This window comes from Cyanistes caeruleus, chromosome 6 (genome assembly GCF_971803275.1).
Source record: "Cyanistes caeruleus chromosome 6, bCyaCae1.hap1.1, whole genome shotgun sequence".
NCBI classification, from domain to species: Eukaryota; Metazoa; Chordata; class Aves; order Passeriformes; family Paridae; genus Cyanistes; species Cyanistes caeruleus.
In genome coordinates this window covers 30,277,654-30,292,792 of record NC_141706.1, presented here as the reverse complement: position 1 = coordinate 30,292,792, position 15,139 = coordinate 30,277,654, and the positions used below count along the sequence as shown (strand labels likewise).

The 15,139-nt window shown below is 41.4% G+C and overlaps 1 protein-coding gene across 3 annotated transcripts in view; it reads right to left on the bottom strand.

The window, feature by feature from the left end:
* AMBRA1 (autophagy and beclin 1 regulator 1) overlaps positions 1-15,139 on the bottom strand; it is a 128,978-nt gene that overhangs the window by 21,420 nt on the left and 92,419 nt on the right. For all 3 annotated transcript variants that reach the window (XM_086893565.1, XM_086893566.1, XM_086893567.1), the window contains one exon: positions 7,947-8,086. In XM_086893565.1, coding sequence (XP_086749691.1) covers positions 7,947-8,086 — 140 coding nt within the window. The remainder of the gene's footprint in view (positions 1-7,946; positions 8,087-15,139) is intronic.

Sequence of the window (15,139 nt, the reverse complement as noted above, 5' to 3'; positions counted from 1 at the left end):
TATCCTTAAAGAGAGTAGTATAACAAATAGAAAAAAGAAGATATATTGAAACAATGAGTGAGCCACATGCAGTAGGCAGTTAGTAAAATAATTGCTTGCATGAAATGTAACTGCTTTTGAAGACAGAATTAGAAAAAAGTACAGGAAGAAAAGGTGGCAGGTGTGATCTGAATAGATGTAAGTGAAGCATTTGGTAACTGTTTTTACAGCACATGGCTGTGCTCTTACAAAGAGTGTTACTGAAACTGAGAACTAGTTAGGACCTGCAGATGGCCAGTGATGCAGTACACAAACTGGTAAATACCAGGCTATGATTTCTTAACACAAAGCTCTGTACCAAGTTCCCTTTCTCACGGTGAAAAACAAATGTCACTAAGTAGTCAGTGCTACAGTGTATCTTAAATTCGGTGAGGGAAACGAACTTGCTAATAACTGAAGACTTAAAGCAGCTTTCAAAATTTATCTTTAGGAATCATAGATGTATTAAGTGGAATTTTATGAGGGCAACTTTCACTTAATGCCATCAGTCCTGGATATCCCATTCACATAGAAAAAGGGAAAAAGAATAAAAAACGGTAGCAAAATTGAAATACTGTTTCAAGCCTCCACATCGGTTCTCTACTTGTGCAACTGCAATGACGGAGCCTCTTGGCACTGAAGCTACCTAGGCTTCCCTGCAGAATTTGGAAACAATTAATACAGTTTTTTTCTTAAATTCATGAATAACAAAATCCCAATGTATGCTTGCAGGGTGCATCTACACTACAAAATTGGCCATCTTTCCTCCTTTTCAGTCCTTTTATCAATCAAAAGCATCTTTTATCCTCATTTAGACAATTCAATGTATCATATGTTTAACAGGCAGCAGAAGTCCAGCACACGCATTCATTTCCTTGTTAAAGACGCCGTGCAGATGCTGCCTTTCAAAAGGCCATTTGCAGGGAGGACTCAGACATAAATAGTATCTCCAGCTAGCCCAGTTAACAGTTGTGAGAACATTCCCCATGCAGGGGTTGCTAACATCCCTTGGTTACACATGAAGGAAGACAGCTCCTCCTTCTGTCTCCTTGTTTACTCCATCCTCCAGAAGCTATTCTTAAGAGGCAAAGGATGTAGCTTATGCTGCTGGGGGTATCATAGCTGGAAGCTGCAGAGCCTGAGGAATGGAGCCAGCCAGAGGCAAGACATGATGTGCCAGGCAGCTGCATAGATTACCATCTCTTTACCAATGCTGATAACTAGATGTAGACACATTGTCCCCATCAGTAGATGGGAGGATATGCCATTCTCACAGGAAAAAAAAAAAAAAAGATTGGCACAGACGGATAAATGCAGTGATCTCTTGCAAAGCATAGGAATTTATCATAAAGATAATTTTCCTGGAATAATTTCATGTTAGAGGCAGATCTCACCCCAAAGAATTAAAATATGCAAAATGAATAGCACTGAATCAGTTTGAGACTCTCCACACCTACTTCCCAATGAGACAAATCTAAGGAATGCTGCCTCTGAACCAGATGCATCTTCAGGGGTATATGAATTCCATTACCAGAGGATCTGACTGCTGAAGAAATCCTTCCTCCTCTTCTGGATGCCTGCATTAAAAAGCTAGCCTTAGACAAGGTGTTTCTACAGCCTGAAGCTTTCTCAGAACAGTGAGGTTTCTGGAACGGTATTTGCAAAAGCATGTGAGCACTGAGCCCCTACAGAAGCTGCTTCTGAGCACAGCCGAGAGGACACTCAAGCTGAAACAACAAACAATTGATATTTGCATCCCCTGCCTTTCTCCCAAGGTGGACCTCCAGAAGCAAAGACAGCAAAGGGCAGTCTGCTCCTCACCACTTTTAGCCTCACTTGTTTATGTTTTTCAAGACAGTTCATGTTTGAGATGCCCCACCAGGGATGTTTCTGAAGGGGAAAGCTCTCGTTGGGATGTGACAGGATAGGAAAGGTTATAAGCATTAAGAATCAAATTCCTTTTTAATTCAGGTGCTTCTACCATATAAGACACACACTGAGGATTTCATTCCATGATGCAAACCTCAAGATCATTTAAATCACACTGCTCTGTATCGCTTCTCGTGACAGACCTCCACGCCACGGCTGAGTAACACATAGTAGTTCACGTCTCTTCCTAAATGGAGCACACTACCTCATGTGGTATGCCTAAATGGATTCCTGCTTATATCTGACATGGCTCTTCCACTGAATATCCCTGTTACCAATTTAGTGTCTAGACTTAGCTCTGTGGTGCCCACCCTTGAAAACATGGCAGCCTCAGAGCCTTTCAATACCACACTTTTGCACTGAACACAAATTCATCTTAAATACGAAAAGCACAGATTACCACGTGTTAATGCGAAGCCATGTGCAAGCAGACAGCAGACTCATGATCTAAAATGTATGCAAGTCTACCAGTTTGCAACCTTGACGAGAGTGAATTACAAGACCCTTGGAAAAGAAAAAGGCTGTCACAACCTCATAGACTGCAACCTGTTTCCAAGCCACATCTGAGCCAGCACTCTCTCATCCATAGGGTCTGCCTGTGAACCACAGACCTGAGTCCTCTTGCTCCAGCTCCAAGATCACGCTTGTGAAAAGTACATAGTTTCTCCTGCTGGACACTTGCAGAGGAAGTTATTTCTAAAAGCTGGGCTCCTGTTGCACAGGAATCCAATCCCCTGGGTTCTTTCACACAGACCACTCCACAAAGACAGATTCAGAGGGTAAAGCATGCAAAGTTTTTACCAGGTCAGACAGACCTGCTCTCACCTCTCTAGAGCACAACAGCTCTGAGAGCAAACTTGTCAACACCTGTTAAAATGGGAACCTTGGGTTTAAAATACTAGAACCTGCCTCATGGCTCAGCAGTTCAGTCTCACCCTCGGTCACGAGTATTCAAGTCATACACATATACTCTCTGCAAGCTGAGCTGCATTTCCAAACAGCTGAGTCTTTTGCATCCACCCAAACATTGTGCAGGCTATTGCAGAAATCACCTGGTTGCCACCTTCCCCTAATTTTCAGTCACAACCTAGTCACAGTCAATTTGTGCCTCTTTGCTCTCTAACAAAACACATCTATATATATATATATATATATATATATATATATATATATATATATAATTTCTGTATCTAGTTCCAAACTGCTAGCCCCATTATCCCAGTACTGAAGTAGCTCACCTGGATGACAGCTGAAATATTTTCATATATATGAAATACAGGTGTCAGAACAGTCAGGCATGGATTCATGGGACAAAGGGAAATCACGCTTAGCCAACCTGATTGCCTTCTAAAATGGGAATACTGGTTAGAAAGATGAGCAAAGAGCAGTGGATGTTGTCTACCTTGACTTCAGCGAGCCTTGTAACAGTGTCTCCCACGATATCCTCACTGTCTCGCTCATATCCTCCTGCAAATGGGACCTGCAGGATGGATGTGAGGATTGAGTAGTGGATTGAAGTGGCTCAATGACAGGTCTCAGAGGGTCCTGATCAGCAGCACGGAGTCCAGTTGGAAGCCTTCAACTAGTGGTGTCCCTTAAGGGTTAATACTGAGCCCAGTACTGTTAAATTTATTCATCAATGACTTGGATGAATGGGCAGATGCCTCCTCAGCAAGTTCAATAGTGACACAAAGCTGGGATGGCAAATATCCCCTAGTGCTGGGCTGCCATTCAGAAAGATCTCGACAGGAACAAAAGAAGACAGGGCGGAGAAGAACTGACTGAAATTCAAAAAAGGGCATATGCAGGTCGTCAGCCTGGGAACCTGCTGGAATGCAGCTCTTTGGAGAAGCACATGGGCATCTTGGTGGATGAACTGTCCAAGAGGCAGCAGTGCCCTTGTGGCCAAGAAGGCAAATGGAATCCTGGGGTGTGAGCTTTAACAGCTCTATGATAGGTCAAGGGAGGTGGCCCTGCCCCTCTACCCTCGTGAGGCTGAATAAGGCCAAATCAGGAGCACTGTGTCCAGTCCTGGACTTCTCAGAACAAGAAGGACATGGAGCTCCTGGAACAGATACAGTGGAGGGCTGCACTGATGACTAAGGGACTGATGACTAAGGGAGGGAGACAAGAGCCAGGCTCTTGACAGTGCTGACCAACAAGCCAAGAAGCAATGGGCAGAAACCAGACCACAAAGTTCCATCAAAACAAGAGGAAGGACTTCTTTACTGTCAAGGTGACTGCACACTGGAACAGGTTGCTCAGTGAGATTTCACTGTCTCCATCCCTTTAGATGTTAAAAAGCCATCTGGTCACTATCTTGAATTATGTGCTCTAAGGGATGCAACTTGACCAGAGGTTGGACTAGATGACTTCCAATGGTCCCTTTCAACCTTAACCATTCTGTGATATACTTTTAAATAGTTCTCACATGTCAGATATTTATTGGAAGGCTATAAACCCCTCTCCTTATCTTTCCTTTCTAGCTCTGATAAAGACTCCACACTGCACATTTTCTTAGATAAAATGTTCCACTGATCCCACTATCAAGCACTCTAAGCTACTGTGCCAGTTAGAAGTCAAATTTTAAACTATTCTAGCTTATATATCTAGCTTCTTCTACACCCATATTAATATTTTACCATCTCTGCTGTAAAGCATCTTGTATCTCATCCTAGAACTAATTTTTTTCTTACAGCCTCATGTATTGATGGCTTAATCACCTACAATCAACCAAAACCTCAGGTCTTTCTCCTCCTCCGTCATTTTATCTACTGAACTCAGTGTAATTAGTCACTAAGTGCACTTTGTACCGTTAAGTTCTCATTTCTATAGCTCCAGTCACTTTCACAGCAATCTGATTCCTTTGCAATACTTTGATTTTTCTCTGCAATGACAAAGCTGATGTCACATCCTCAGCAAATTTATTCAGTGCACCCTTACCAGCCATTAGTGTAAATAGTATTAATCAACCAGTTCCAGAACTGTTTTTCTAAAGAAGTTAAATGACCTCTTTTATGGCAGAGTCCAGATGTCAATAAGGCTGTGCTCTTTCCTTTAGCCAGGACTTCACCCTCTCTTTACCTGATCTTGTTCTAATTCTTTAGAAATTAACAAGATTTATTGTAGTTCCAATACAGGAACTGCCTTATTAAACCACAGATATATTAGACTTAGAGCAAATCCTTGGCTGACCCTTTAATTAGAAATAAAACCGTAAAATTCTTAAAGACAGGTATACACAACCTACTGTACTCCACTTTAGCCAAATCACAGTGCATTCAATCCCACTTTCCATGGTTTTTATTTTACTTATCTTCAAAATATACCTTATAAAGCTGTGTACTGAGATTACAATTATGGACTGCAAACATAATATGACCTTGCCATTTCCATTTTTAACTAGTGTTTCTTTTGAACGCTGGGAGGACTTCTTGCATGGCATCCCATCACGAGTCCATGGAGCTTCAAGTTATATATTTTTTTTTTCTTTCTTTTTTTTGGTCAGCTTGTACTTCCAGTCTACTCATTTGAATCCTCTATTTGAGGAACAGCTGCTATTTCAATCTGTTTATATGATTCCTGTAGTACTTGGTTTCAAATGCCTCCATTGTATATGGGAATTAAGACCCAGGGAATTATAAAAATCTCTGTTGTTTGCTACTGAACCAGTTTTCTTTGCCAAATTACAACAGTTTGGGGGGGATGAGTTTCAGCAGTACAGTGGTCTCCTGCTGTTTGCTAGACTATCTTCCATATAGTAGTACTCTATCAATTGCTGAATCCTGCATTTAGTATTTCTATTCCACTGTATTACTGTGTATGCAAGCCACACAAATATTTTTCATTTTTCTCCTTCACTTCTCAAGTTAAAGTCAATACACATACCAATCTCAAACCAAGTTTATTAAGCTAATAACTACTGAGATGGCCACCATATGTCAGGATTTTTCCTTTCTCTAAGGATCTGTCAAATAGATCTGGAACAGATGCCACAGCTGCAAGCCACTTCTACTCTGATAGAGCCTCACTCACCTTTGTGTTCTGATGTTAGTGCCTCAATACAAATTATACAGCTCAGTGAGTATCTCCACCTTCATGCTGAGGTTTACAAGTCATTCTTGACTATTGTTGGTCTATAAAATGGTGCAGTTGAGAACAGAACACATCAGGTGTCCTGCTCCAGAAAGAACCCACCGGTCCATGTGATGTTTACAATTATCACCAGAAATATCAATTACTCCAATTCACCAGCAGGTAACCTGCTGAAGCATTTTTGTTAACCCCCCCTAATAAATCTCCCACCTATACAGTCACCTTGTTTCATGTTCACATACAAAACACCTATTTTTGTTGGAATTGTGTGTAATTAAGACGGTGAGCTAAGAAGGTTTTACACGGACGTTGCAGAAAGGCTGACTGTATTTCCACAACATACCATGAAAGTGTTCATATTGACTCTTTAATTAGTGAGGTGCCAAGAAGAGACACACCACTCAGCTTTGGAGTACTGCAAGCACTGGAGCTGAAATGTCATGTGGGGTGTGTGAAGCCATGACAGCCAGAACAAGCTTGACTCTGCAGCATTCAATCAAAGAATCCACCCTCAGGGAGACTTTGTTCCCCTGGGTTCTCATCCAAGTTCATCTCATGAACCACAATCAGCAGACTAAATCTTAACCATTTTTCTATACTGAAAATAACTTCGAATAATTCTCAAGTTCAAGAAAAGAGCCATTATTCTTGAATAATTCTTCTGCTTAGAAAATACAGCAACTGTTCTTAAAGAAAGCCACTTATCCTGAAAGAGAGTGATTATAGCTTATTCAGTAACAGTATCTTGTAGAACTTCATGTTTAAATAAGGCCTTGATGAAAGATTATGCTCAGAAGAACAAGAGGGCTGTTTGAAAAGCACTGCCATTCTGTATTACCAAAACTGGTCCAATCTGAATTCCAACCACAGACCACAGAAGGCTGTGCTGAATTAGTCACTGTTAAAATTGTATATATTTATTCTGACTTAAGCTAGTGATTCTAAATTGATAATATGACTCTCCTCAAGCACCACATGACTGGTATCATGGCACAACAGATAGAGTCCACATGCATGTAGTTTGACCACCAGCAGTGCTGAAAGTTTCTAGCTGCCAGCTTTTAAGTTCCAAGGAGCTTCAAGATGTGAAGCACAACCCAAAAGAATACCAAGGTAGTTTAGTACCAGGAAATAACTGAAGTGTCCCTAAAGAAATGTGAACACTTGGATAACACAATGGAGAGAAGGGTTTCAATGAAGTATGATGAAGATGCTCCCCAAGAACACTGAAAGCAGTATGTATCACTGTCATCATCTGTGTCAGACCACAACTAAATTAGCTTGTGTTGAATTGTAAGCTTACAAGGCAGCAGTTACACCTTTCACAGCTCTATACAAATTAAAGAGAACTGAAATGTAATTGTCACACCACTGGGCTGTAAGTGAGGACATCAAAATAATTCACTGGCTTGCTCATAATCATGACAAAAATCTTTGCAGTTTACAGAATCTCTCACTCGACTACTGTAAAAAGTATTTGATAATCCTAGGTCAGCAACTTTCAACCTGGTTGGAGGTCTTCAAGAGGTCCTTGAAAGCTGAGGAAAGCAAGTGTATTACTAACTCAAATTTCTTGTCACTGTTAACCTTTAGAAGTCTATAAATCCAGAGAGGCCAGAAAGACACAGCACTAATCATATAAGAAATAAAAGATCCATAAATCCTAGAAAGACGTGGGAAATAATACGAGCTAACGAGATGCACTTCAAACACTCTCTGAAGTTTACCATCACCAAAACAAATACTGATTGTAAGAGACTCAGGCAAACATTGTGGCAGTCCAAAAGATCTCTCTTGGCTCCCTCACGCACAAGAAAAGCCATGTTATCCCCACTACGCTGAGAACAGAATGGTGAAAGCAGTCACATCTCCATGTAGTGTCTCCACGTAAAGCAAGCACTTACTCTGGTCGGCAAATCACTAGGTCCCCTTTGTTGGTGCCATATGCCAATCCCAGGCCTGGCTCAGGCAGCCAGCGAGCAGAGTTTATGCTGACATGTCTTCTCTGGTCGGCAGGCATTGGGTACAGAACGTTGAAAACTCTCTGGAACAATAACAGGAGATTACTTGACAGGACAATATGAGGCAGGAGAGCCAAGGAGGCTCAAACAAATTTCCCTGCAGCAGCACAGATGGCCATAGAGACATGTCACTTTACAGGATGTTGCAAGAAACCATTAAAATCAGCAGTGAGAGCAAGCAGCTGCTAGAAATGCCCATACGTGTGCCCTTAAATCTTTAATAGGTTGACTGGCACACAGCTGTGAAACATCCAGCAACCAAAACTGGGTATACTGACAACAATCCACTTAGTCCAAAAATATGACACAGGGAAATCGTAAAAACAAAGGCACGAGAAATAGAAAAACCAGTAATGAGTCAGTCTGGCTACCTAGAATAGACAGAGACAAGATGCTTCAGTGTACTGGGCCATTAAAGTATCAGGACTTCGGAAGGGTAGGACTAAATACCACATTTACTACACCAAATCATTCGGAGAATTTCTGCAGAAATTTAGCTAATAAACTGACATCACTGCAAGCAATATAGACTTTGAATCTGGATTTTCAATGGGATAAATCCAAGATGAAAGACAAGTTTTCATTAGATTTTCTAGTGGGCAAGCATACAACCATCACAAAACCTTTCCTCCAGACTTCACAGAAAAGGGGATGGTGGTGAACCAGTAAGCAGGGAAGGGAATGATGGCATGCTGGAACAACAGGATAAATGTTGATGGGAATGCAAATCAAAAACTACTGCACTGCTGACATGAATTGAGGTAAATAATTAGAAGCCATTAGAATGGGACTTATCAGCTATCATAACAAAGTGGGGCCATTTTACTCCATAGCTCTGTTGCCTACTGTGTATCTTGTCTGTTTGACAATTTAACTTGAGAAGCATGAGTCAGGGATTACTTAACTGTGTGCCCTCCAATGGCTAGTACCCAGAACCTTCATCCTGACCATCCTATATGCACACAAAGTAAGTCAGAGCAAAACAATATGTCTACATTATCTCCCATCACAGTGACAAATTTAACTGCTCCTCTGAGGAGGTCACATTAGATGAGGAAAAAGCATTTCTCTGTATGGCAGAAGCTGGTCACTCTTTGCCTTGGCTATCACTCAGCAGTTAGTGTATTCAGAGAAGTTCAGCATTAGAGCAGAAGGAACAGGTCTTTAGGGGTTTAGCTAAATGGTCTTACCCATCTCTGTCATGTTAATCCCACTCCCCTGCCCTGCCCTGCCTTGCTTGCTGGGGCAGCAGAGAGGGAAGAAGGGCAAGGGGAGAATCAGATGTACCAATCAGAACCATGTACCATGGTTAACACCTGTTACCATAGAGATTAGGGTACACTCTCAGGGAAGACTGGATTTGGAGGAGGAGGAAAGAGGGAAAAGGGAGGGGTCTGCTGGAACCAGGAGCATAAATTCATAAAATAAGCATTCTGAATCTCAAGATTGCAAAGGTCTTCCATCATATCCTTCTTTGGCAAGTTAGGAACAGTTTCTCTTCTACTGAGAATGGTTTTGTCACATCTCAGGAAGCCACCACCTTCCTGGGCTAGTAGCAAGCTCTCCCAACTGGCAGGTCAGCTTGCACAGTTGTCCCACATGCTCCATAACCAGCCACACCAAGGAGGGAGACTTGCTGGCTACAGCTGAGCTTCACTGCTTTTACTGCTTTGAAATAAACAGCACCCCATGGAAAACTCTCCTCCAAGGACAAGAGTCTGGTTTTGACAACCTGCAAGTGCTGGCTGAGGGCTGAATCTCAAAGACAAGATAGCTTTAAAATTCTGCATTAGAATAGTTGCTTCATCATTCCACTCCATTCAATTCTAAACAGCTTGTCACGCTGAAGAGCTCCCCTCCCCTGCTGCTTCCCACTCCCACGCTAATGGGACAACTCCATGCAGTGTTAAGGGTGATGACATCCGTGCGTGTGGTAATTAGTACATAAAAAGAGAAAGCAGCTGTACTGGCATAATCACCACTCGCAGCAGTAACCAGGACCCAGCTAATCAATCTGATGCAGTCATACAGACTGTCTGTTGCAATTGCATCCATTAGCAAGACCCCCTACTCTATACACAGAGTGGAAAAAAAAATTCAAGTTCCTTCAACATCAGCAGGTCCTTCTCTTCAAAGAAGGTCAGAACTCTGCCAGGAAGCATTATTTGCCATAGATCACAGCTAATTTTTTTCTTTTTTTTTTTTTTTCTTTTTTTTTTTTTTTTTGTTTTGTTTTGTTTTGTCTTCTTGTTTCTATTGTTAAATCTTATAAAAAGTTACTGAGATGTTTCAACCAAAGTAGCCAGCCTGAAAACATACCACAGACTGACCATACCTCTTTGCTATGGATTGTTCAGGCTTTGTAATTCTGAACTTCTAGGAAAAGTACTCAGGTCACTACAGGAATCCTACATAAACATAAAATCCAGCTTCTAGGTCAAGTGATTGCTGCCAACCCTCAAACTGCAAATGCATAAAGTTGATAATTCAACAGTTTCTTTTCATTAGTGCTGGTCCACAGATTAATTGCAGGCTATTTTTAAGAGCCATGTTGATGGCCAAAGGTTCAGGAATCAGTTAGAATCACTGTCACAAACGTGCAGTGATTGATCTTTAAGGTGCCCACATATCAGAGTTTCCAGAGAGCTTATTTTTAATAGTGTGGCACTTTTGGTTAGGAGATATCATATTGCACCACACATTATCAGCCCATAATCACCATCAGCAGTCACAGAAAGCTTCCATGCTCTTCACCATAACCAATGTCAAACTTGCTTTTACCAATTCAATAACTTGCTACCAATTCAATAATGCACAGCCACACCGTTAGACATGGCAATCAGCATTTTACAAAGTTGGAGCTACCTTTATGTCCAGATGCTCTTCTGAAATAGTTTTGAACGGTATGTTTCTCTGACTACAAACACTGTGAAGTCTGAGGAGTGTAAGGTTCAGAACACACCTCCAGAAGCTTAAACACTAAGAGGTAACAAAAGTATAGCAAGCTGTTCTCTTCTTGCAACAACAGTGATATATAAATATCATTTCAGTACAAATGACAGGTCCTACTCCTTCCCTTTAGGACCCCATGATCCAGCCTGAGTTACACAGAACAGGTTGCTTGTACTTATATTTGTCGAAAACTGCCTCTGGTGATCCCTCCACACTTTGCCGGGGATTCCAGCAGTCTTCTGTCATTTCAAGGAATCCATCTCTTCTTGAGTTCAGAGGATGCCAGGAAGGTAAAAAGTCTTCCTCTAGAAAAACAAAAACTGTCTAGGTAGCTAAACTTCCAGACAAAAGGCAACTTGTACCAAGGGTAAGCAACTCACTGAAGAAACAAGTTGGTTGCTTCCATTTAAATCCCTGTAATCATGAAGTGTGGGGAAAGATTTGTTTGAGCAATTTTTGTCTGCACTTTTCTATTTCCAAAAATTGTACTAGAAGCAACTACTTATCCCTTTGGTGTGTCTTCTCCATCCTCACTCAACAGGAGTGGGCATGTCCATCATGCACTGAACTCTCTAAAGTTCCTTTCATCGCTTCACAGCTGTAGGAATAGACAGCTCAAATAAAGTAGGGCTATAAAGGCATGAAGATAAGGAAAAAAGTAGGCTCTCAAATTATTCAACAAACAAGCTGCATCTGGAGGGCAAAGGCCACCTCAAGCCCACTGCTGCTGCTTCCCCTCCAACTTGTCATTGCTTCACATCAGTACTGTCACACCTGTCACAGCCAGGAACTTACGTATTTACTTACGGCAGAGTGCCAGGAGAGGCTGCATGAGAATCAACAGCCTCAAGGAATCTTTCTCAATGATCTCTCCCTCAATGTCAAGCTGACAGGCCCAGGGCACAATACATAAGCACAGAGCTAGACAGTTAATTTATACCTGCCCTGGAGGGTTAAGAAAACTTTTTGCCAAAAGTCTCTGCTACATCCTCGTTATTGAGCTAGTCCTTCTGTCTTCCTCCCATTCTGTACTAGGGAAGCTGCAGCTTTTTAATAACACCCTTGAAATTCCACCTTCCCCCCCACATTTCTGGGATGTGCCCAGCACTAAAAAGCTGGGCAGAGCAATCACCAGGATCCTGTCAGTCATCAAAGCAGCAGCAGGCTGCCCCAAGTCTGTGCTTCTGTTGCCAGCTGGCCACAGCACTGCACCACTCTCCTGATCCAAGCAGCGCTGTGCCTGGCCAAAGCAGAGGCATCACATCATCTGCACAGCCACCTCTTTGCTCAAGGCCTTCCCACCTCTAAGGAGAGCAATGAAAAGCAGAGGAGTGCTGAACACTACTTGTTTGGCAGAGTGAGACCTTTCTTCTCTCTGGCACTCGAGAAAGAACAAACATGTTTTGAAGCTGGGGAAGAGAAAGTTTTGGCACAAGCAGGTAGGAAAACTCAACAGGAACTTGGCTTTTTATCTTTTTTAATTCAATAGAGACACTTCTGCTCTCGACTAGATCCATCTGCTTTTGAGATGCCAATAAATTTCAAGCCATTACCTTTGCTTAGCCTAAGCAGTAATCTGGCTATTAGATCAGCCTTGATAAAGACTGCTTGGGGAGGAGGTGCAGTTGTTGTCTCCTTTACATGGAGAGATCCTGCCATCCCTGAAGCAGATCAGGTGGGTTTGTAAATCACCAGCCTAAAACATAATTATTAATTTTCAACTGAATTAACACTGTCACCAAAGGCTGAAAGACAATGAAAACACACAGGGAAAGAAATATCTGATATGTTAAATGCTACAGAAACCTCTTTGAGGACTGGTAAAATACATGGTTTCACAGCTACTCTAATCCGGGCTGCCAAGGAAGAGCTTCAGAGAGGATCATTTATCTCTGCTGGATGAGTATAACTGTAATGGCAACCAATAATTGTACCTCTCACCTCCAGAAATGCCAAGTTTGTATTGGTAAACAAAGTGCTCTTCATATGGGTATGAGTTATACCACCACAGCGACTGCAGAGGCTGCACAGCTTTGTCAATGCAACTGCAGCTATACCAGAGACTCTGGCCAGCATAGGTGCCTCATACCTCATTTAGCCTCATTCTAAGGTATGTGAAACATGTCTCAGATGCAGCCCTAAAATCACAGCCAATCCACAACACCATATTAAGTTCACTGAAAGTACATCTCCAAGCAAGGCCTACGTACAGTCTGAAACTACTCAAAGAGCATTAAAACAAATGCTGAAAATGATGAACTCCAATTGTATTTGCCAGAGCAGCAGGTAAGATGCAGTGACAGCATGAAGGCATAAGCAGGGCAAATCTGACTTCATTCTTTTTGATTGCAAGAACCTTGTCAAGAGAGCAGTAAAATCAATTAATTATCTTCTTTTTTGCCTTCTCTCAAGAGTGTGCTACCACTGAAATATCTTACCCGACATTTTTATAATGCAAACATGTTAACTAGCTTATCTCTGACACCAAGGCATCAGGTAAGTTTCTATAAAGCATCTACAACTCCACTGAATACACCACATGTCCTTTGCCAGTAAGCCTGCATCACTGACTTGTATTATGCATTCAATTAGTTCATGTTTTTTGAAGGCCCAGAAGTATAAGAAAAAGACATTCTAACCTGATGTCCTTAATAAATAGTACTATATTTTTGCTCATATTACATTTTTTTACTTTGCTGCCTATTAATGAGTTTCACATAATATGATGAAATTCAGGTTTAAGACTTGCACTGTCACAAACTCCAGAACCCTCTACAGCAAAATTCAAGTCTAGCTTGTCTAAAGCAGAGAAAATCAAAGCAAAACAAACACTCCTTGGGATAACTGACTGACTGCTCAATACATTTATTCATTAGACAATGTATACCAGCATTTTGAAACATAGCAAGTTGCCCCTTTGGAAGGAACGAGTCTCTGTGTCTAAATGCAGATACAAAGTAAAAGGCACCCATTTTCCATGATGAGGTGGGGGAGAAGATTTGCTTTCTTGCTCCCAGTCTCTCCCTGTTAGGTAGGCTGGTCTATGCTGCTCAACCCCTCCTCCACATCTGATTCCTGCTCACAACATACACATCTTTCCAATAGATCTTTGTTAGAATCTAAGAAGTGAAAAATAATGCACTTATCTTTTTGGATTTGTCAGTCCTATCCTCAAATGGATTTTATCGTCCAGTGCTCAGCACAAATAAAATTTCTTTCAACTCCATTTATCTTCCTCAGATGCAATAGGATTATATATAAATTTTTTCTTCAGTCTTTACCAATATAACAAACCTCTTTCTGCCTTTTTCTGCACTTGTCCATGCAGAAAATCTTAGCTTTTCTTTCTGAGCCACAGCAAATTAAATGACAACTCTTAATTTTCAGCAACAACTGAAACCTTAACTGTGGACAGTTGATCCAATTCCTAAAACAGGACAGCATCAGAAATTCCTGTTGGATGGACTGAGAAACTTTCTGCAAATGTAAAAGATTGTTGGTTTATCCTAGTAGATCAGGATAATTTCTTGCTGATATTTCAAATTCAGAGAAGTCTCATTAAAGCACACCTAATCCTTTCTTTCTTTAGGTGAGTTCTTTGCATTATCAGCTGGTGCTTTATTTCACAAGCCTGCCATGCAACTATTACATTTAAAAATAACTAGTGGGAACAAGGTCTTATGAAGAAATGGATCATCTTAGGTAACAAAGCTCTCACTCAGGAAAATAACACACTTGCAGTGAAGCGCCTCATTATTTTACTACCTGTCTTTCAAAGGCTGTAAAACCAGGATAATGGCTCCAAAAACCCCCTTAGGGGGATTCAGTCCAAACCTGAATCTGAAACCTAGGGTTGAGTAAGCAAGAAATAGTTAAACAAAACAATTATGCTTTCATTTGCACATGCATATGGTTGGAAAAGATAAAAGGAGAGAAACAGGAATGCCAAAGGGATTGGAGTGACAGAAGATAGATACATGTGTGTGTATGTATATTCAGTGCAGATGCACAAGCAAACAGAACTGTGCCAACAGGACTGTAGCCCACTGCTAGTCTCTTGCAGAAATCACCAACAGCTCTCAATGCCGCATCAATCTAACAGATACGGTCATTTCTCTGGCAAT